General features: G+C 35.4%; 1 protein-coding gene and 1 pseudogene across 5 annotated transcripts in view; one reads left to right on the top strand and one right to left on the bottom strand.

Moving 5' to 3' along the window:
• IPO11 (importin 11) overlaps positions 1-24,091 on the bottom strand; it is a 246,493-nt gene that overhangs the window by 101,536 nt on the left and 120,866 nt on the right. For all 5 annotated transcript variants that reach the window (XM_067031019.1, XM_067031018.1, XM_059063535.2 and 2 more), the window contains one exon: positions 11,376-11,497. In XM_067031019.1, coding sequence (XP_066887120.1) covers positions 11,376-11,497 — 122 coding nt within the window. The remainder of the gene's footprint in view (positions 1-11,375; positions 11,498-24,091) is intronic.
• LOC131754760 (mitochondrial nicotinamide adenine dinucleotide transporter SLC25A51-like) lies at positions 4,622-5,844 on the top strand (annotated as a pseudogene).

Raw genomic sequence — 24,091 nt, 5'->3', positions numbered from 1 at the left:
CAAAGTCACAAGCATTCAGGAACTCTCCTAAGCAACTAGTACAGGATATGGAAGACATAAGTTGTTGTTGTTCTAAGAAGCCAGGTTGCACTGAATAATAATGTGTAAACTGAATGTACAGCATGGTGCCCTGGCACATGATAGAGACTTCAAAAATATTGCTGAATGTTTGTTGTATCAGTATCCCAGGCTTGATATTAGAAAGGAAGGTAGGGGCACTTTAGTTCTGCTGTATGTTTCAAGGGTAAAGTGAATTTGTATTGGAAATGAAAACCAAAATGGACTATTCCCATTCAAATTCTAAGGTGAGAGGATAGGAACACTTCAAAATACTTCCAAAACTACTGAACTTTTGGGTTGGGGGAGACACTGGGTTTTCAAAGGACCTGCCAGAAGAACAAGCTGATGTTCAGCTTTAAAAAGAAAGTTTTATAAATGATTATAACCCTTTAATAAAAAATCACCAAGCCCAGGAATTAATAATTTACCTCTTTTTTCCACAAAACTACTCAGTGAACATGCAATTATGGCACCAACTGTTCATCTTCCTAAACCATCTTGTCTACACCCTCCAGCTTCTGTTACCAAAAGATACATGTGCATAGCCTAATCAAAAAAATAAAAATATTAAAAGCTGCATTATACAGGGGTTTTTCCCCAGTTAGACTGAAATGATTTGAACCAATAATTACTGCAAATTGCATTAGGTCAGATGCAAAGGAAAACGTTAATAATCCAAAGATTATTCTTTTGGAAATCTAGAAGTATCTATCCCATTAGTAAAACATATATTCAAAAGGATATGAGGAGCAGAACCTCAACAGCTGAGGTCCTGAATCCTCAGAGTACTCTTTTATGTGTTTCTATTGTCCCCACATAACAAAGAGAGAAAGAGAAATAGTCATCATTCAATATACCCAAGGAGGATTACTCATTGTGTGGTCAACTCTGGCAAAATAAATATTCTAAACAACTTCCCCCTTGACACCTCACTGCCCCTTTCCACAAATTAGTATATAATCAGATAATACCAGGATATATACTAGGTTCTAACTAGGTTAGAAATCAGTTCAAACTAAATCTTCACGGGAAAAAACAGCAATAATAAGAGCAAACACCATGAAACAAAAACCCTAGACTATGCAAGGACTATGTCCGTTTTCCCCACAGTAATCTCACTATTTAGCATTCCACAGACATTCAGTAAGTATTTGATGGAAAAGAGGAGGGAGTGATCATTCACCTAAAGGGCAGAATAATCACTAAGGGGGCCTCTGCCACTCTGATTCTGTACCTAGAATGCTGTAGGGCACACTGAAATAGCTCAGCCAAGCCTTCATCATCTTGCCTATCAAGTACACACAAAAAGTAAAGAATAAAATGCTTTCCATCAGTCCTCTCAGATTGGCTTCTCCTATCTCTTCTCCAGAGGGGACACAAGAGCATGACACACATACACAGCATAGTTTTTCAGTGGCAACTTGACTTCCAATGCCATCTCAACCTACTTACAGAAACCCATTTAGAAAATCATACCTATACAATGTCTAGGAATCTGTTGTTTGAAATTACCCATTGCTCTAATCTATTTTATTGAAAACAAAAGGTAATTCAAAACTAATTCACTTCAGAAATAATGTCTCAAAATCTCTCATCTTTTAAAAAAATTATGGCACATAATATGTGTAAAAAAATGTGTTCAATAATGACTTCTCATTCCAAAATTAACCATCATTATCATGGAAACAACAAATGATGCAAAAAGATTGTCAGCATTTACTGAAGGTTTGTTATTAAATGCCTTGGGAATTTCTTTAACTATACTCTTTTTATAACCTGTGCATGTATTTTTTTAACTGTAGCATTGTAGAACGCTATAAATTGTTTATCATTCATTACAATAAACTGATATTCCAAGAAACCAAGTGACTTCCCAAGTGTATGAACAAAAATTCAATTCCAAATCCCACAATCTCACACTCCCTCCTCTCTAAATTTATGAAACTATAGTTAATGCTCAAATGACCAATTTAAATTTAAATGACACATCCTTTTCAAAGTAATACATCTAAATTCATTCCACACCCTTTTTGTTTTTTGCAAAAGGTATTGAACAGTCAGGTATTAAATAAATAAGTAAATAAATAAATAAATAAATAAATAAATATATATGTATAACTATACACGCGCACGCACATGTGTGTGTGTATATAGGGTTGGCCAAAAACTTCAGGTTTTCCGTAGATCTTACAGAAAACCCAAATGATATATATATATATATTTAATGTTGACTTTAATAAACAGATTCAAAGTATGCCTAAAGTAGCCCCATTCGAAGAACTCCTAATTTGCAACAATACTACAAATCAGAGTATACATAAAAACACCCCTCTTAAAGGGCTGCTAAATGTGAACATCTTTTTATGGTGTGTTAATATGACAAAATTAAAGAATGATCTATTTACCTCAAAAAGTTCACTTTTTAAAAGACTGACCAAAAAGTATGCTTTACTTCCAACTAGGACTGACAAATTGAGAGATCAAATTAGCTTAATTTTTCAGGCATAAACATTCTTTAGATGTTCAGAAAAAAATGTTATTTAAGTGGGAGAAAAAAAACCACACGATTACAGTGTAAATATTCATTAAATTCATTCAATTAACTTACTGTGCACCTACTATGTGTTAGTCATGGTGCTAAGAAAAAGAGACAATTAATACTCAGTGTATTGATTATGCCTTTTTATTTTCTGTATGCTGATGCTTTGACAGATGGGACTTTGCTTAACCTGGGAAGACTGGCCCTCTTAGGCTTAGCCAATTCCGAGAGATAGAAAATGGCTGCCTTTGAGCACATATTTCATACACAAACTAACTGATCCAGAGCTCTTACTCCAACTATCAAGCTCTTACACTCCATGCCACTATCTCCTTTCTCCTAACTAACCTAGGGCCAGGTACCAGACAACTCATGACAGTCCCTACACCCTGTAGCCTACAGTCCCTACACCCTGTAGCCTACTAAAATTACTCAAACTTGCCAATCCTAAACCGGCTTACCCTTGTTTTCCCATCCCTTCCCACAGAAACCGCAATAAAGGCTCTTACCCACATCTCCCCCTCTCTTCCTCTATCTCTTGACCCACCCTGGTGTTTCCCCATGTGGTTCTGTGTGGTGTGGTATGCTCCTTCCTCTTGGGAACTGTGAGTAACAAAAACTTTCAATGGTAATTGTCCCTGATCTGTTGGCCTTGCCGTATCTGAAAAATATTAAAACCTACATTTTAAAGCACCCAGGGTCTACTATGGAGGCATTTGTATTTCATAATGTTTATTGAACAAATAAATGAATGAATAATCCAAGAATGAATGCTGGCAGCAAACATGCAAGCAAACACTAGATCAAAAATTAAAGACCTGAATTCTAGCATTTTCAATATGTGATAAGTTGGGCAGCAGCAATTTACAATGAGTAAATTATCCGTAACAGTATTGCCAGATGAAAACTAGTAACTGCCTGATTCATCTCAGAGAATAAAACTGACTCTCCCTTGAAGGCCTTACTTTCCTAGGATTTATGCTCTATTCTCAGCCTGCCTCTCCAGCTTTTTTTTTTTTTTTCTTTTTCCCGGTACGGGGGCCTCTCACTGTTGTGGCCTCTCCCGTCGTGGAGCACAGGCTCCGGACGCGCAGGCTCAGTGGCCATGGCTCACGGGCCCAGTCACTCCGTGGAATGTGGGATCCTCCCGGACCGGGGCACGAACCCGTGTCCCCTGCATCGGCAGGCGGACTCTCAACCCCTGTGCCACCAGGGAAGCCCCCTCTCCAGCTTTATTATTCTTACTCCCTTCGCTCTAATGGCTGCCACACTGGCCTTCTTTCAGTTTCCTGAAGGTGCCCTCACCCCTCCAGCTGCAGAGCCTTTGCCCAGGTTGTTCTGCCTTTTTGGAATACTCATTCTCTCTCAACTCAATTAACTAGAGTTAATTTCTCTCAACGAACTAGAGTTAATTTCTCCTCTTCGTATCTCAGCAAACATTTCTTCAGGAAACTCCCTCTGTACTGCATTAATGCCCTAATCTGGCAGCTGCACAGTATCCATGTCAACTGTTATCATTTTTATTCTGTAGTTCTATAATTCTTTAACTTCTGTCCTCTTCACCTGACTGTTACCCCGCAAATACAAAAACCACATTTATCCTCATACTGTTCCATACTACTCATTAACATTAGGATATTAGAAAGCAAACAGGTAGCTGGAATGTAATTAAAATAAAGCAGTTTTATGCCTCATTGGTCAAAGTATTTAGAGAACATTCCTGGTAATAAAGAAATAATCTTTCGCACGCTCCAGCCCATGCTCTGAGGTTGATTAAGGTCTGCGCCTGTACCAGTGCTGGCTAGCAGGCTCACTAACCTGCAGGCGGAGTCTACCAGGCGTGGAGCCAGGCGCCAGTGGCAATGGGAAACCCAGTTACCAAAACTGACTCTAGATGAGAGAACCTAACAGACCAGTAACAATGGAAGAAATTGAGAAAGTTATCAAAAAGCTACCATCCCCCAAAATACCAAGCCCAGATGGTGTTACAGGTTAAAAAAAAAAAATCCTTCATGAAGAAAGATCTTAAGCAACATGACGAACTCAGAAGCTCATGAAAAGAGGCCACCAATCCTAATGTTTTAAAAACAAGATATATCGCCTCATATTAAGAATGTTAGTGAAATGAAGCATTACTTGTGTGGATTCTGTGCAGCTTTCAACAATGTAGCACTCATTGGGCTGCCCTGGTGGCGCAGTGGTTAAGAATCCACCTGCCAATGCAGGGGACATGGGTTCGAACCCTGGTCCAGGAGGATCCCACATGCCACAGAGCAACTAAGCCTGTGTGCCACAACTGCTGAGCCTGTGCTCTGGAGCCCGTGAGTCACAACTACTGAGCCTGCATGCTACAACTGCTGAAGCCCGCATGCCTAGAGGGAGGCCACCGCAATGAGAAGGCTGCACACCACAACGAAGAGTGGCCCCCACTCGCTGCAACTAGAGAGGGCCTGCGCACAGCAATGAAGACCCAATGCAGCCAAAAATAAATTAATTTTTAAAAAAAATGTAGCAATCGCATTTCCCATTGGAAGGTCCTCTTTTGGCAAGCGCTGTATGAAATGAAAACCGAGGATGCAGTACTTCAGTTGAGAAGGGATGAATTTTGAAACTTACACCATGGAATCCTTCCCCCATTAATGGAGAAGACAACAACACTCGCACTTATGTTTGGTCTATATGAGGATTTATCTTGCCTTCTCCTTAAGCATATCAGTACTCCAGAGTTTGCAACCGGTAGGAAGCATGGCAGCAGTACTTGCAGGGATAACAGAAAGCAATTTTCATGCCACCAAAACGAGTTCAAACATTGCTTCAAGACCACAAGTATCATGACAAATTTACACTTGTCAGGTTTTCAAGGCACCAAAAGGCCATGGAATTAAGAGACTGTTATCAAGGCCTGGTGCCTATTCTTTTCAGTAATGGATTCAGCAACATCCTTTTTTTGGCCTTCGATGTCCCATCAAGGAATATCTGCCTATGGCAATAACCCACAATGCTCACTGGTCAATGATATTATCTGTGGAGGTCTATAGGGTGCCATGTTGGAATCTTGTTTTTTCCAGTTAATACTGTAAAAACTTAAACGCAGTCTCAGATTGATGGTGAATTTCCATCTTTCCCCAAGGTTTTCCAAAAACTCTGGTTAAAACAGGACAGGAATCTGACAAATCTTTTCAGAGGTGCCCATCTCTTGGGGCATAACTGATGCAACTTATGAATTCTTGTTAAAGATTACATGAAAGAAATCAGTTAAGTGCCACTTATCAACTGAAGAGACCCAAGAGAAATGCAGTGTGGCCTTGTTCCTAATCGGCCAAATACAAGTTGGTGTCATAAATCCAGAGCACAATGAATTATGGGCAAAGCTGCTTTCCTTAAGCACCAACAAATTCAGAATAGACACTTTCAGTAGGAAAAAAGAATGGGGGGAGAGAGCAAGAGAAAGGCTGGGGACGGGGATGAGTGAATAAGGACTGCTGAAGAGTACATGGTTTCTTCTGGAGGTGACAAAATGTTCTAAAACTGTGATGAAGGATGCACAACGCTATGGATATGCTAAAGAGTACTGAATTGTACACTTTAAATGGGTGAATTGTACGGTCTGTGAATTATATCCTTATCAAGCTCTTACCACACACATACACACACAAAATTTGTTTCTAAGACACTTTTCTTGTGAAAGACGTAAAAAATTAAGAACTAATTTTTACTGTAGTAAAGCTACTAAAATATTAGGTTAAGAATTTACAGATAAAAGAAAATAATGTAAAATGCTAAATAAGAATATATAACCTAAGAGTAAAAGATGCATCCTATTTTAAAGGATGAAAATAAAATTCAGTCACATTAAATACTCACTTAGGAATGGTCAGTTTAAACCAAACATAATTCTGGTAAAAAACACATCCAAAATTTAAAAATTTTAAACTGCCTTTTATTTAACTGTATTTAAACTATAACAAAATACTACTCTTTGGAACCTGTTACCTTGATTCTACTACCCTGTTTTAAAAGCTGTAAAATGACTTAGAAAATTATCTTAGAAAATTTATACAGAATAATAAATTTCCAAATGCTGATCATAATATATACTATTCTTGAGATAGAAGAGAACTATGGAGAGGTACTAAGTGTCCAACCCAAATCTGTGTAGTATATCTGATACCAAGAGGACTTTATTATAAGGTAATTTCACCTGGAAAGCAAGCAAGCCATCATACCTAAAAACCCTGCTGCTTTGTCAACTTCTTTTGAATTATTCAACTAGTTTAAGTAAAATATTCCCCATTAGTGACTTCCTTAAATCTAAAAAAAAAAAAAAAAAAAAAACGAAAAATTCAAAATTCTTAAAATGCTTAATCTCAGAGAACACTTATTCACATCTGAAATTCTTAGAATTGCATTATAAAAATATGTCTTTTAAGTTAGACGATGAATTGCTATTTCAGAGAACAGAGTCAAAGGAAAGTTTGATTATTCTCATTCTGAACTAACAAAGTTTTCGTTTAACCTATGCCTTTGGAAGAAAACATTAAAAGAGTTATATGTAAATAATGTTATTTTCATATAAAAATTAGCAGAAGAAAATATTACTCCCTTTATGTATAAATAATATGGACCCTAAGAAAGGGAAAAAATTCAAACTTGAAATTATTCCAGCTACAAAACAAAAAGGACACAAGACAGTTGTACTGCACAACTACGAAGAAAAAAAAAAAAAAAGGATTGCACTATGTTCAGAAGGTGACCAAAAAGATATACTAAGAATGTCTGGAGAAGACATGGACAAAATCATGTATCCTTAAGTTTAAGTGACAATGCAGAATACTACAAAAGATCATCAAGCTGAAGGTGACATGCCTTTGACATATGTGGTTAACATATTTTTAATGAATTAATGAACAGATAAACAAATACTATACTAAAAATGTCCTGAATTTAAATTAATGCATGTAAACAGAGACTTAAGCTTTTAGAACTTTACAGTGCGGTAAAAGGATGGATGGATGAGAGAAAGAGAAAGAAAGGGATAGAATAAAAATAGCTAACCTCATCTATCCAGACAGTTTGACCTCAATATGTAAACTCATTTAATCTTTATAATACTCTCATTAGGAAGATACTATTAGTATCCTCATTTCAAAAACAACGAAACTTAGGCACAGGGAAGTTATTTGGCCATGGTCATTAGTGACTAGTGGCACTGGAATTTGAGTGTGGTCCTAAAGCCTACAGTCTTTAACAGATTTCTGAATCAGAAGTAGTGGATCAGGGTAAAAGATAGCTTAATACAATAGTTTCCCAAATGGTCATTCTTTAGATCAGTGATTCTAAACTGGAGGTGGGAGGTTCTACTGGCATCTAGTGGGTAGAGGCCACAGATGCTGCTAAATATGCTGCTCTGAACAGCAGCCCCAATATGAAAAACTCACCTGGCCCCAAACTGTCAACAGTACTGTGGCTGAGAAACTGTTTTAGAAAAGCGTTATTTCTGCATATGAAAATCCATTATAATAAAGAAGAATAAAATAACATTTCCCAAGGTAGCCTGATTCAAAATATCATTATCAATACATTATTCTCTAGACCTGCTTATTTCAGGCAAAGGAAATGTTACACTGCAAAGTCTAAAAGAAACACAGGAAGAGGAAATTACTATTATGTAGGAGGTTAACCAGGAAATATCACTGGGGACGTGGATGGGGGAAAAAATTTCCCCAAACTCCATCAACTATGTACCTATAAGTAGAAGAAAGGTTATAATGGGAAATGATAAAACTGCTGACCTAAACGTCAACATTATCTTCCACTAGAGCATGTGACTATAAATTTTCCTAAGTTATGTCATGGGCCAATGATAATGTGGCAAACTTTTAAGTTTTTTTGGTTGTTTTTCAGATGGTCACATTTTCTGTATCGATCAATGCTTCTTTAGTCATTAATCCATTAAGGACTATAAAGTTAAATCATTATTCTTTAAAATTTTATTACATTATTCAAGACTTTCTTGGTACTTAAAATGACATGAATTCACTACCACCCAATAGATTTTTCAATAGTTCATTTTAAAAACATAAATAAGATCTGATTTTCCCATTCACAAAGCTATCTCTTCACAATTTTTACTTTCTTTTTTAAAATTTTTAAATTTATTTTTCTACTGAAGTATAATTTACAATGTTGTGTTAGTTTTTAGTGTATAGCAAAGTGATTATATACATATTTTTTCAGATTCTTTTCCATTATAATTACATGATATTGAATATAATTCCCTGTGCCATACTGTAAATCCCTGTTGCTTATTTTATATACAGTAGTGTGTATGTTAATCCCCAACTCCTAATTTACCCCCACCACAATTTTGCTTTCTCTGAGTCTATTTCTGTTTTGTAAATAAGTTTATTGGTATCATTTTTTTTAGATTCCACATATAAGTGATATCATGATATTTTTAAATTTGAAAATTTAATGCTTAAGAAAATTTCAAGTCTTAATAAAATTCTGTCCCTCAATTTATGCAGACTGACATGAGCCCCAGTCTAAGTATTCTTTTAGACTGATAGAAGCCTTTTTTATTTTCTTTATAGAACCCAACTATTTCCAAAACTTAAGTATCAAAAATGTTTTTGAATCACACACATAAAATTAAATATTGAAGGCAACAGTATTATCATAAAAAGTGTAAAACAAATATGCTTTAGATACATTTAGGTATCTTTCTCACTTTTTAACCTGTGTCATTTCAAGTTTTCCCTCAATAATCTCAGTACTTTATGTTACAGAAAACTCTAATATGCTCTATTAACCTTAATATTTTTTTTCCATCCATTAATTTACTGAGCAAATGTTTACAGTGTTGACTACTGCCAAAGAACAGGTTCTGTAACATTTCCATTTTAAAGGCCTGAATAAATCTCTAGTCAGTGTATTTCCACTAAGAGAAAGAGAAAGAGCAGTAAGTTAAAATGTTGGTAACTTCAATTTGGTTTCCAAAAATAAATAAGACACCACTCAGCTTCACAGTGAGGAAATATTGTTGGTCTTCTGTACATCCACCTGGGAAGCAGCACAACTGGTAGTTCAAAGAGCAAGCTCTGGCATCAAGCTGCCCAAGGTCAAACTTTGCCCTATGACATGCCACTTGCCAGATGCTAGGCAAGTCATTTAACATTAAGTTATTTCTTTGCTCTATAAAAAGAAGACAATCATGCCTCTAACTGAGGACAGTTTAAAAATTAAATGAGATATAAATGTAAAGTACTTAGCAAAATATAATGCATATGGTAATGTAAGCATATAAGGTAGGGGTTCCCCAGAGAAAGAGAATCAGGCATGGCTTTGACATGAGAAGCCATTTTTGGCCTAAGTCATTCTGTGATCTAAGCCTGGCCACAATGCTTAACCTTGAGCAGGACTTGGTAATAATGAACTTAAGGGAACAAAAGAACAAACTGTTATCAAGCAAGAGAAGTGGCAAGAGCAAAGATGACAAATTAGTTGTAAAAACTCACAGTTCTGTTTCAATAGTAAAGACTAGCATGAAGCATTTCTTGAGCAGTTCTGCAGAATTTAAACCTCCTAGCCACTCAACCTCCAGATCAACTGGAACGTAAAGGATGATGATGTTGACCTTCACTGACCTCCACGACTTCAATCAACCAAAGCTTGGACTCTGTCAAACACCCAAGCACCTTCACAAATATGCATGTACGTACACCTTAGCTTAAAACTTCCCAAATTTTGCTGTTCATAGATCACTCCACTGGGAATGATTCCCAGTGCTCTTCTTACTTGTTGCAAGTAATAAATCCTTCCTTCTCCCAGTCTTTGACTTGGTTCTACCTTTTGGCTCGACACCCACCAAGAGGCAAACCCGGTTTTTGGGTAACAGTAAGTGCTCAAAAATTATTATCTATTGTTATGGTGTTAGGACTAAACAATTTCCTGTGTTCTTAATCCAAATTACCATACCAGAAATAAATAATAAATTTTTTAGAAGAATTTCTAAAGCTAACTGAACTTATTTCACTAATTTATCACTAGGATAATATGTGCTCTAAAAATCCCCTAAGACAAAAAGATCTAATATATCGTTCTTCTCACACAGTATCAAGTCTTAAAAGGCCTGCTTTTCTGCCTTTAAAATTAAAAGTAGCCCCAAAAAAGCATATAATGCCAAACAAAGACAGGGATAAAGGCAAAAAAAAAACCACGAAGATACTCTTCGAAAAATGTCCAAAATCAAAGCATTTTGTATTTGCTTTTGGAAATGAGAATTTTAACAGTTTTTCTGTAAAGTATATTATAATGACTTCATCTAAGTAAGGAGAAAACAATAACTTGTAAGCTTCTTTAGAGATAATCCAAAATAAATAACAACAAAATTATGTAACAAACTTTTGAATTACCAGGAGGATAATATATTTTATGAAGTACTACTGACATTGAAATATTATATATTTAATATATTCATATAAAAAGAGGACCTAAAATAAGCGTAACAAAATCTGGTTATTTTAAAAAATGGGAATTCAGACAAAAATGAAATTGGTAAAATGAACATAACCAAGTTAAACAGCAGTGCCCAACACTCCACTCACATCTTTTTAGATCTAGACCAACACTTGCCACATCATTTATCTACTAACAAAATCAGCATACATATGCATAAAACAGCACTGCCCAGCAACACACAGCAATACCAATGGCCAAAACAGTGCTAACATTTTGATGCTTTAACAAAACAAATTTTAAGAAAACATTTCCTCACCTATTATCAGACGGCAGAAGAGAAAGCAAAGCCAAAGCTGAAAGTTTTCTTCTTTCAGGCTGGGTAATATTGTCCATGCGATCAACCCACATTTCAATCATATTTCCCAAAAGCTGGTCCATCTGAAAAAAGACCAGGAGGCATCTCAAATATTTAAAATGCTATTTACTTGTGGATAAGTGCTGTTAAAGGCTAAAACCGCGTAAGGAATGGCTGAAGTTCAATTCCAGCAAACCAGAGAATTGGAATATAAGAATTTGGGGCAAGCCTTGAGCTGGAAAAAAATAATTTGAGCAAAACCAGAAAACGACTCTAATTTATCTTGAGAGCCAATTAACTCTGAGAGCCAAATAGACTTGTTCAACTCATGTATGCTAAGGGTCCAGTTGTTTGGCAAATACTAGTCTAGATGTTGCCATGAAAGTATTTTGCAGATAAGATTAACATTTACAATGAGTTGACTTTAAGTAAAGGAGATTACCCTAGATAACGTGGGTTAGGTTTCATTCAATCAATTGAAAGCCTTAAGAGCAAACACTAAGGTTTCCTAGAAAGAAGAAACGCTGCCTCAAGACTGTAACATAGAAATCCTGCCTGAGTTTTCATTTGCAGCCTGCCCTACAAAATTAGAAATTGCTAGTCCCTGCAATCATATGAGCCAATTCCTTAAAATCCACCCCCCTTCTCGTGTATGTGCGCCTCTACATGTGTATATTCTCTCAATCTCTCTCTCTCTCACCATATACACAGAACTGGTTCTATTTTTCTGAAAAACCCTAACTGATACAGTTAGAATCTATAAAGTAAAACAGGACCAAGTGTACTCATCATGTAGACTGAAAGTGGGTTCCAGGGTTTGCTTATAAACACCTGTACACTTCTCGTACCTTTTAAAGAATGCATTTAATATCAGAATCTGTACTTCATGGATTTTAGTAATGTAAGTTCAACCGTGAATTCCCATACTTTCCTACTTTTGTGCTTCTACATTTTTTTCCCAAAAATGCTTCAACACATTTTTTTTCTAACACATTTTGAAAAATAAACAGTCAAGGAAACACTTATTAAAGATAATTATTCATACTTGAGTTCCCCAAACTGTGTACTGTGTCCCAAGATGCCACAGTAAACTCACAAAATATTTTAATTATTCAGAGAAACCTAATGACATCCGTCAGATACTGCAAAAACTACTAGTTCAAGATAGTTCCCAGTTTTAACATTACACTCCTTTTGATGACTTCATATCTTTGCAAAGTGCTACCAAAAAATCAAGGTAGAACAGAAGATGAAAGGGGAGGTATCCAATATAATTCTAAGGTTTAAGAACCTAGGTGTTGCCCAATAGGCATACACATTCCATCAGTAATTGTGGTTATTTAAGAATGAAATAAAGATATTATTCTTTCGATTTTTGTGTATAACTTTGAATAGATACTAAGTTATTAGGATGTGAATACAAATTAATTTGTTTGGATCTAACTACTTAATAAAAGGAAGAGTTAGCTGTTTGTATTTCTTTTAGCCTAGAGGCATTGTGAAAATATTACTAACATATTAAGGGCACAATGAAGCACAACAGTCCAGTAACTGCTGATTTATACCATGTGTCTTCAATTTGTACTTAATTTGGAAACAAATGGCTCAGATACTTTATAGATTTACTGCAATTAATATCTAGTAAGCAGGGCTTCCCTGGTGGCACAGTGATTGAGAGTCCGCCTGCCGATGCAGGGGACACGGGTTCGTGCCCCTCGTGCCCTGGTCCAGGAAGATCCCACATGCCGCAGAGCAGCTGGGCCTGTGAGCCATGGCCGCTGAGCCTGAGCGTCCAGAGCCTGTGCTCCGCAACGGGAGAGGCCCGCCCGTGTACCGGGGGTGGGGATCTAGTAAGCAAGATTTAAAAAACAAAGCATAACCATACAAAAGCAAATATCCAGTTATTAAAATGTAATATATACAACTAAAGCTATAGTAATATATGTGGTTGAAATGAAGATGCAATCAGCAAAGACAGGTATCTCTATGGTCTAATTTTATTTACTTATAACTTACATTTATTTCCTCTATTATAAAAATATTTAACAATAGCACATAAGAAAAAACAGAAACAAGACAACTGTAACACATGTTGATGACCATTTATAGTGAATCATAGAGCAAAAAAGAATTCTGCAGTATTTCAGAGAACTGATTTCTAAAATCAAGGTATTTCTTAAGTAGCATAATAAAAAGATGATGAGATTTCTCTACCTTGATAATGTATGCCAAAATCTACCCTGGCGATCATGCTGAAGATACCACGATTAGATAAATATCTACTGTAGAAAGACAGAATTTTATTTCTGACTGGTTCCATCAGTTTTACAATTTTAAAGAATATGAGTTATAAATGTTGTCTAGAAGAATTAAGTAATTTTATATAATTATATTCCCTGTAGGACCAGAATAATATGTTTATGCAAATGGCGATCTTTTTTTATTTCTCTCTCCAAATGTTATGTTCTTAGTCAAACCTTCATACCAGTTGCTATTCAAGCAATAAAATGTAATTTTTACATAAAATTTCATGAAACATCATTCATTGTGTGGAAACAAAAAAGTACCTTCAATCTCTCTAGTATTAGAAAGATGTGTGCTGTTTCAAGTCAAACACTTAGGACTGATTAAGGAAAAAGTCTTATAATCAAAATAGCAGGTCTTGAGGAAAGTCATCTTCTTACCTTGTAGAATTGAAGTTACCAAAATGTTTCACTCCTCCCCCCAAATTTATAAAGTCTAAATTAAGGGATATTGCCAGAAAGAGTAAGATGACAATATTTCTAGAAAACAAGGAAATAGTTAAGGAATAGTTGAGTTCAGTCTTAGTTTTATAGAAAGATAAACAGATAATATTACTCCTTTTGTGCAGCTGCACACACCTTACTGCATCTTTATAAAAAGTTATTTACCCTAGAAGCATACTGACATTGTGAAAACAATTTTAGCTTTGAACATATGCATTTTCTGGCTCTCTCTGAAATCCCACTAAAATGAGAGTAAAGAAATATAAAAAGCAAACAAATAACCCCCCAGGATCTATAAAAGAGGAGAAACTACATGGGTAAAGATGGCTACGAGTTTTTGGAAGATGGAAGGTGAATGAAAGAGTGGTAAGTGACTTGGCTGGCTGAACAGAAAAGCCTGGAACCAAACTGCCTGCCAGGGGAATAATAATCTAATGCAATAAGACTTGGTTCTCAGGGCCTTGCAATCATCAGGCCACAAAGAAGACAGAGATGAGGCACAGAGCTCAAAACAGGAAAACTAGCTGGGAATCTGTATAAAGAACAATTAGAACATTCTAGATTGTTTTCCCCACTCCTAAAGGAGTCCAAAGATACAGTATCTGCAAAAATAAAATCTAAGAAGCTCCAACTCAAAGGATCAAAAACAGGGGGAAGGCAAGGTGAGAAACAAATTAAAATCAGATGACTTAAATAAAAATCAGGACGCTGAGTGGCAAAACACCCTCATCCCAAAAGCCTGTTTTCCCATCCTGAATTCCACACCAATTCCACACTTGTTTACACCAAGATAGATGCTATCCCTCAGAAGAGGACGTCTAAAGAGAAAAAGGGCCTACAAATACTGTCATTTTCTAGCAAATTTCCCTACAGCAAAAGTACCATTCTCAATACCCTAAGGCTCTAAATTCTAAATTACGTTATCAGTCTAAAAAGTTTTCTTCATTCAATATAAAAAATGACTCTGAAAGACTCTAACTAGCAAATGCTTAGAGGTGGAACTGTTCTAATGGTGACTTCTGCAATGAACCCAACTTCTTTCCTAAAGATATTAAATCACTCTTAATTAACTTTGTTTTCTCTACTATCTGACAACTGTTTTCAAGTGTTTAGCAGAGACAAACGTTTCTGCAAAATCCTTGCTTGCTTCAAAGCTATCTGGATTTACTGGAACTCGTTTTCCTAGTCCTATTTAATTCTGATGTTCTTTAAAACTGTGCTCACAGTCAAAAGCAGCCATTTGAACTACAATAATATTTCATTCTCTTTCATTCCTGTAGTCTCTAGACTCAAACATGATGGCTTGACAATTTTTGGTCAAATTCTTTGTGAAAAACGTTTCTTCTTCACATTGAAAAGTGAAAAAAGAAGGGTTCCATGAAAAGACAGTGCTCTAAATACAGTGAGAGAAATAAATCTGAACCTATAACATCTCTCTTCAATCCTTCATACTGTCAAAGGGTTGACAGCACCAGCCACAGGTCATTATTTCTGTATATTTTGATGTTTAACCCAATGGAGGTGGTGGCCTACTCTTGTGTATTTTTTTAAATGTAAACCTAAGACATTTGCGATAACAGGGAAACATAGGACATTTCAGAAAATTTTCCACATGACTATTTATTTATCTAATTTTGATTTTATATTGGAGTACAGTTGATCGATCACATGATGACTCTTAAATGCACAGCACCTAAAGAACTATCCAATAGTTAGTCTGCCCTGGATTAGCAAAGCATATTATTTTGGGTAGAAAGATGGTGTGAAGCACAGGATAGCACAGAGGCAAATTTCCTTTAAGGTCTAGTAACAAGTAAAGCTATATTTTCAGATCTTCTCCATTCATGCAAATACATACTATGCTAGGTGACTCATTTCCAGATTCAAATCATGCTGCTACTAACAATCACTTGAGGTAAAATGAAAATTTAAATATTTAAAAATCAAAAAGTAACTAAATTTAAAAATTTTAATATTATCTTTCTTATTTTTTATACAAATTGATATTTTAACACTGTCTATCAAGCTATGTAGCACAAATCGTTATCAAACCATTTTAATAATTTCTGCCTTTCCACCACATGAGGATTCAGTGAAAGGTCAGCTGGCTACAATACAGGAAATGGCAGAATCCAACCATGCTGGCACCCTGATCTTGGACTTGCAAGCCTCCAGAACTTTCATCACCAACTGAGGTATGTACCCCTATATACAGATGAAGCATGACAAGAGAAATATGGTACAACTCCCCGACTCTACCATCTCCTAGCTTTGTGACCTTGGAGTTCACAGTCAAATGGAGAAGACAAGCAAGTAAGCAATTCTGTAATTCAATCTGCAAGACCACTCAGCTGACCTATAGAAGAGGGACTGGAGGAAGCCCAATATTAGAGGTTATGGTAATATTCCAGTCACGAGAAAAGCACTTGGGCTGTGGCAGCAGCAATGGAGGTGAAAAGAAGATGGATTTAACATGGCTTACAAAAATACAGGGGATGAAGGAATAAGTTAAATGATACCAGGACAGGGCTCAAAGTTCTTTGGGATAACTGGCCCAGGCCCTTAAATAAACTAAGGCCACAGGAAAAAAGGATGGAGGTGGGGGAGCTGTTCTACAATAAAAGATGAGAAAACTTTTGAATAAATGAGAGAGAAATACAGATTAAGCATAACGGACACACAAAAGAAGAAATGTCAGAGGACACTGAGTGCTCAAAGAAGACAGAAGACCTTGACGTAAAGATACTGGGACTGGATTGTAAGGAAAAGGTCAGAGTTGGCCTCCCTTAAAGGAGTGACTGTGGCTGGAGATAAGCAGTCAGTGATTAAGTCTTCGAAAATGCTTATGGTTTACTAGGAAGTGAAACCCATGAGACCAAGAAGGAAATCAATGGGAAATTAACTTACAGTGTCCTGGAACCTAAAGAAGGGAAAAATTTCAAGGAATGTGTGAATGACTGTGTCACCTAAAACCAACAGAGGAAGTTACTGTGCCCTCCAATGAGGTTTATGTTATACAAATATAAAACACATATATAGTTACACACATATATACATAAATAAATACATATGTATACACATATATGTTTACATGTTATAGGTTAATCTAGCTTGATTTATCTAAAAGACTTGTCTTTTTCTGGACTTCCTGGTGGTCCAGTGGTAAAGAATCTGCCTTTCAATGCAGGGGACTCAGGTTCGACCCCTGGTCAGGGAACTAAGATCCCACATGCCATGAGGCAACTAAGCCCACACACCACAATTACTGAGCTTGTGTGTCTCAACAAGAGCTCGCGTGCCACAACTACAGAGCCCACGTGCCACAACTAGAGAAAGAAAACCCACACAACACAACTAGAGAGAAGCCTGTGCCACAATGAAAGATCCCGCAAGCGGCCTCAAGGAAGACCCCACATGCTGCAACTAAGACCTGACGCAGCCAAATAAATAAATAAATAAAATAAAATAAATAAATAAAAGACTTGTCTTTTTTGCATTAAATTTCCTTGGTACATTTATCAAAAATAAACCAACCATTACTGTGTGCACCTACTTTCCAACTCAATTCTGTTTCATTGACCTAAATGTTTATTTTCATGCTATCCCACTTTCTTGGTTAGTATAGGTTTATAATAGGTCTTGAAATCGGATATTATATATTCTTCAACTTTGTTCTTGTTCAAAGTAGGTTTGGCTATTCTAGGTCCATTACATTTCTATATAAATTTTAAAATTAGCCTGCCAATTTCTACCAAAAAAAAAATTTTAGGGAAAATTTTAATCTTAGCAATAATGAATCATCTAATCCATGAGCATACATATAAATTTATTGAGATTTTTTAAATGTTCTCAGCAATGTTTAGTAGTTTTTACTGTACCTGTCTTATACACATTTTGTTAAGTGTATCCTAAATATTTCTAGGTTTGAATGTTATTGTAAATCGTGTTTTGAGAATTTCAGTTTCCAGTTGTTCACTGGTAGTGAAGAGAAATAAAATTGTTTTTTATATATTGACCAAGTAACCCACGACCTTAGTAAACTTAGTAGTAGTTTTACTGGAGATTTTAATATACAATCATGTTGTTTGCAAAGTGAGTCAGTTTTACTTATTCCTTTCCAATCTGTATGTTTTTGTCTTTTTTTTGCCTTGTTGCACTGGTGGGGCTCCCAGTATCATAATCAATGGAAGTACTGATATATCAAATCTGTTAGAATTCTGCTCATTCTACTACAAATATTTTGGATATTAAAGCTGAGAGATTTGTGATAGATATGTTCAATCACTTTTTTGTAATTGACCATATAAAAGAAAAAATTATGAAAGTGAAAGATATTATGAAAATTAAGAAATGTGAACTATCATTCAACCAAAACAAAGTATTAATTATAAGAAATATTGTGTAATTATGTGACCGCCCCCCTTTTTGATGACAGATGAAAAATATATTGAATCTTTAGGTTTTTTCATTTACTGTATCCTAAACTTGGCTAATGATGGTTGTAAAGCTCAGCTCACTGAAAATGACATAAAATTAAACCAACTAATATGACTTTTGGATGAAGTCTAAATATCTCTAAATATCCCAAACAGCATTTAGAAGGGCTAGAAAAGCTCTGAATAGAACTGCAGTTAGTTTAATAGAAGATGAGAGGTGATTCATGACTAGGAACATTAAGACAAATTACTACTTTTTGAGACTATAGGTTGCCTAGTGACTAATACTTAGGGAGGAAATTGCTGAAAATATTTGATGTCATTTTTTAATGTAAAATCTTGACTCAAACTAGAGTATTATTCAGCTAGTGTCAGCAGCATCAAATAATCATATTTACAATTTTTAAATATCAGCAAATGATTCAGCAATTACTGTTTCACATGCATGTGTATAAAATAAATTGATATCTTTTTCCAATGTTTTCTTCTGGAAGCTTTTATAGTTTTAGCTTTATTGATCAATGATTCATTCCGAGTTAATTTTTTTGTGTCAAGTACTTCTTTGAAGAAATGATCTGGTGATGTGCCCAGAACTATTTGTAGAAATGCTGACACATCTTTAGGATTTGACTACATCAAAGAGTAGTTTTGAACATCTCAGTTTTCATATATTGCAAGAAAACTATCAACTATTTGCTTAATAGCATTAGTACATATGAGAGAGAAATGAAAAGAAAAAGTAAAACTGCAGGGTTAATATTCTTCTAATTTCATAATTCAATTCCTGATTTTCAGGTATATTATTTGTTTCTCTGATGCTTATTCAATATGATATTAAACATGAAATTTATTAAGAAAAGCTTTCTGATTTGTTTGATTTACATCCCTCATTGCATATGATTAAATTTAGTGACTTAGAACCAAATATGTGGAAAATTATTTTCAGTTTTGACTGAAACTATATACACCTTCTCCCTAGAGAGACACTGGCAATGAGGTTTTCAGTTAAATATTTCTTACTGAAATATTTTTCTTAAAGACCAAGTTTATTATTTCAAATATTCTTTCATCTAGCTATATGAGTTCAATAAACATCATCATATATCTTCAAAGTCATGAATTTCTCATTTTAAGTAATCTATATAAATATTTCAAAAAGCTGTTTTCTCATTTCACTAAATACATGTTAGCTAGCAGGTGAAAAATTTAGAATATAATGATAGTCCCAAAATTATTAATTTTTTGAAATTTCTATTATATATTTCATGTCTTAAGATACTGTATTAAAACTGCATAGTTGATAGAATTTTTTAAATGCTGATGGTACTTTTCCAAATGTTTTTGTTCACTTTGACAGTGGAAAAACTTTATTATTTCGATCACTTTATTATCTAACATAAATTCATGATGTTCCCTTAATTTTTTTCCTCACTGACTGCTGCAAAAATTCTTTACTTTGCCAGAAACATTAATAGAACATGACTGACATTCTGATGAAATGTATTTAGAACCTTCAACTTCTTAAGCACCTTTGCATCCAAAGTTTATATCATTAAGCAATAACAAATCACTATATTTTGCTGAAATAATAAAAATATTTTTCATTCCAGAATAAAGATTACTTTTGCTTTGCACCGAGTCCTACAGTTTCAAGAGGTTCCAGATCATTCTAAATTCTTCAACATTATCAGAAGATGTTCTACACTGCAATTTATTATTAACATAATTTCTTCATTGTACTCCTGCACACTCAAAAGATTTATTTACAAAACAGAAATGATAAGGACTTCCCTGGTGGTCCAGTGGTTAAGACTTCGCCTTCCAATGCAGGGGGCGTGGGTTCATCCCTGGTTGGGAAGCTAAGATCCCACATGACTCGTGGCCAAAAAACCAAAACATAAAACAGAAGCAGTATTTTAATAAATTCAATAAAGACTTTAAAAATGGTCCACATCAAAAAAAAAAAAGATAAACTGCTTCATAGTAAAATTTATACTATTAATTATTTACAGCATTTATCAAGGTTATTATACAATTTTCTAGTTAGCAGGGACTTATTACAATATTTTTTAAATTCCAATTTTAAAAATCAAAGAGGAGGGAACACATCCTAACTCATTCTATGAGGCCAGCATTATCCTGGTAATAAAGCCCAACAAGGACAATACAAAAAAGAAAAGCTACAGATCAGTGTCTCTTACAAACACTAATACAAAAATCTTCAACAAAGTACTAGTAAACAGAATTCAGCAACATATTAAAAAGATTATACACCCTAATCAAATGAGATTTATTCCAGGAATGGAAGGATGATTCAACATATGAAAATCAATCAAGGTAACACACCACATTAACAGAATAAAGGATAAAAAACCCATGATCATCTCGACAGATATAGAAAAAGCATTTAACAAAACTCAATACCCTTTCATGATAAAAACAGTGAATAAATTAGGAATAGGGAGAAAATATCTCAACATAATAAATGCCATATATGAAAACCCATGATGAACATCAGACTGAATGACAAAAGACTGAGAAGATCCCATCCTTTAATATCAGGAACAAAACAAGGATGCCCAATTTCACCACTTCTATTTAACACAGTACTGGAAGTTCTAGCCAGAACAATTTGGCAAGCAAAAGAAATAAAATGCATCAAAACTGGGAAGGAAGAAACAAAATTATCTGTTTGCAGATCATATGTTCTTATATGTAGAAAGTCCCAAAGATTCCTCCAAAAAAACCTGTCAGAATATATGAATTCAGCAAAGCAGCAGAATACAAAGTCAACAAAAATCATTTGCATTTCTATACATGAGCAATGAACAATCTAAAAAAGAAATTACAAAAACAATTCCAGGGCTTCCCTGGTGGCTCAGTGGTTGAGAATACGCCTGCTGATGCAGGGGACACGGGTTCGTGCCCCAGTCCGGGAAGATCCCACATGCCGCGGAGCGGCTGGGCCCGTGAGCCATGGCCGCTGACCCTGCACGTCCAGAGCCTGTGCTCTGCAGTGGGAGAGGCCACAACAGTGAGAGGCCCGTGTACCACAAAAAAAAAAAAAAAAAAAAAAAAAATTCCATTTTACTACCATCAAAAAGAATAAAATGCTTAGGAATTAATTTAACCGAGGTGAAAGAATTGTATAATGAAAAATATAAAACACTCCTTATTAAGACATAAATAAATGGAAATACATCCAATGTTCATGGATTGCAAGACTTAATATTAAGAGGTCAACACTACTCAAAGCAATCTACAGTTTCAATGCAATCTCTGTCGAAATTCCAATGACACTTTTTGCAGAAATAGAAAAACACATCCTAAAATTCATATAGAATCTCAAGGGACCCTGAACAGACAAAACCATCTCCAAAAATATGAAAAAAAGCCAGAGCATTCACACTTTGGGATTTCAACATGCCTTACAAAGCTTTAGTAATCAAAATTATGTGATAATCATACAAAGATAGACATATAGACCAATGGAACAGAATACGGAGCCCGGAAATAAACCCTTGCATATATGGTCAAATGACTTTTGACAAGAGTGCCAAGATCATTCAAAAGGACACTCTTTTGGACAAATGGCACTGTAAAAGCTGAATAACCACATGCAAAAGAATGAAGCTGGACCCTCCTCTCATACCATATACAAAATTCAACTTAAAATGGGTCAAAGAGATGAATAACAAGGACACACTGTATAGCACAGGGCATTACAGCCATTATCCTATAACATTTAATGGAGTATAATCTGCAAAAAATAATACATCACTATGCCATACACCTGAAACTAATATAATATTGTAAACCAACTATACTTTAATTGGAAAAAAAAAGGGGGGTGTCAAAAAACTAAAGGTAAGACCTAAAACTATAAAACTCTTAAACAAAAAAATAGTACAAAAGCTTCACTACACTGAATGTGGCAGTGATTTCTTGGATATGGCACCAAAGGCATAAGCAATAAAAGGAAAAAACTAAGACATATTGAACTTCTTGAAAATTAAAAAATTTTGTGCATCAAAAGATACTATCAACATAGTAAAATGTCAACCCACAAAACTGGTGAAAATATTTATAAATCATATATCTGATAAGAGATTAACATACAGAATACATAATTAACCCTAAAACTCAACAACAGAAAAACTGATTCAAAACTGGGCAAAAGACTTAGACATTTCTCCAAATAAGATACACAAATGGCTAACGAACACATGAAAACATGCTCAACACCACTAATCAATAGGGAAATGCAAATCAAAATTACAATATGACCTCATACCTATTAAAGTGGACACTACCAAAAACAAAAACAAGTGTTGGAAAGGATATGGAGAAACTGGAATCCTTGTGCACTGTGGATGGGAATTTAAAATGGTGGAGCTATGTGAAAAATAGTATGGTGGTTCCTTAAAAATAGAATTACAACATGACCCAGTAATTCCACTTCTGGATATATACCCAAAAGAATTGAAAGCGGGGGCTTCCCTGGTGGTGCAGTGGTTGAGAGTCCGCCTGCCGATGCAGGGGACCGGGTTCGTGCCCCGGTCCAGGAAGATCCCACATGCCGCGGAGCAGCTGGGGCCATGAGCCATGGCTGCTGAGCCTGCGCGTCCGGAGCCTGTGCTCCACAACGGGAGAGGCCACAACAGTGAGAGGCCAGCGTACCGCAAAAAAAAAAAAAAAAAAAAAAGAATTGAAAGCGGGTCACAAATAGATATCTGAGTATCTGTAAAACGTGGAAGCAACTCAAGTGTACACTGACTGATGAATGGATAAGTAGAGTGTGATAAATATATACCATGGAATATTATTCAGCCTTAAAAAGGAAGGAAATTCTGACATATCCTACAACATGATGAACTTTCAGGATATTATGCTAAGTGATATGCTAGTCACAAAAATACAAATACAGTATGATTCCACTTATATGAGGTACTTAGACTAGTCAAAAATCACAGACATAAAAAGTAAAATGGTGTTTCCAGCAGCTACAGGGAGAGGGTAATGGGGAGTTACTCTTTAATGGATATAGAGGTTCAAGTTTTACAAGTCTGAAAGAGTTATGGAGAAGCATGGTAGTGATGACTGTACACTGTGAATATGTTTAATATCACTGACCTGCACACTTAAAAATAGATAAGATAGTAAATTTTATGCTATGTGTATTTTATCACAAGAAAAAAAATTGGACAAAAAAATTTAACAGAGTAGATAGCTTTTCTTTCTCTTCCCACAGCACGATGGACAAAACTCTAACATAGTATTTATAATAATATTACAAAATTGCCTATTTAAATACTCTCTCCCTTAAAAGAATATTACCAGCTTTTCAAACCAGGTGTCTCCAGTATCTAGTGGAGAAGTGCCTATTGCAGGATGTATAGGAGGCAGCAGAATGTGGTCGCTGAGATATCAGCTCTGAAGTGAGGTTGCTGGGGTCTGCATATCAATTCCATCATTTATTAGCTTTGCAAACTTG

Source organism: Kogia breviceps, chromosome 4, assembly GCF_026419965.1.
Source record: "Kogia breviceps isolate mKogBre1 chromosome 4, mKogBre1 haplotype 1, whole genome shotgun sequence".
Taxonomy (NCBI): Eukaryota; Metazoa; Chordata; class Mammalia; order Artiodactyla; family Physeteridae; genus Kogia; species Kogia breviceps.
Note: the sequence above shows the minus strand (reverse complement) of the source record. Positions and strands in the feature narration are given on the sequence as shown.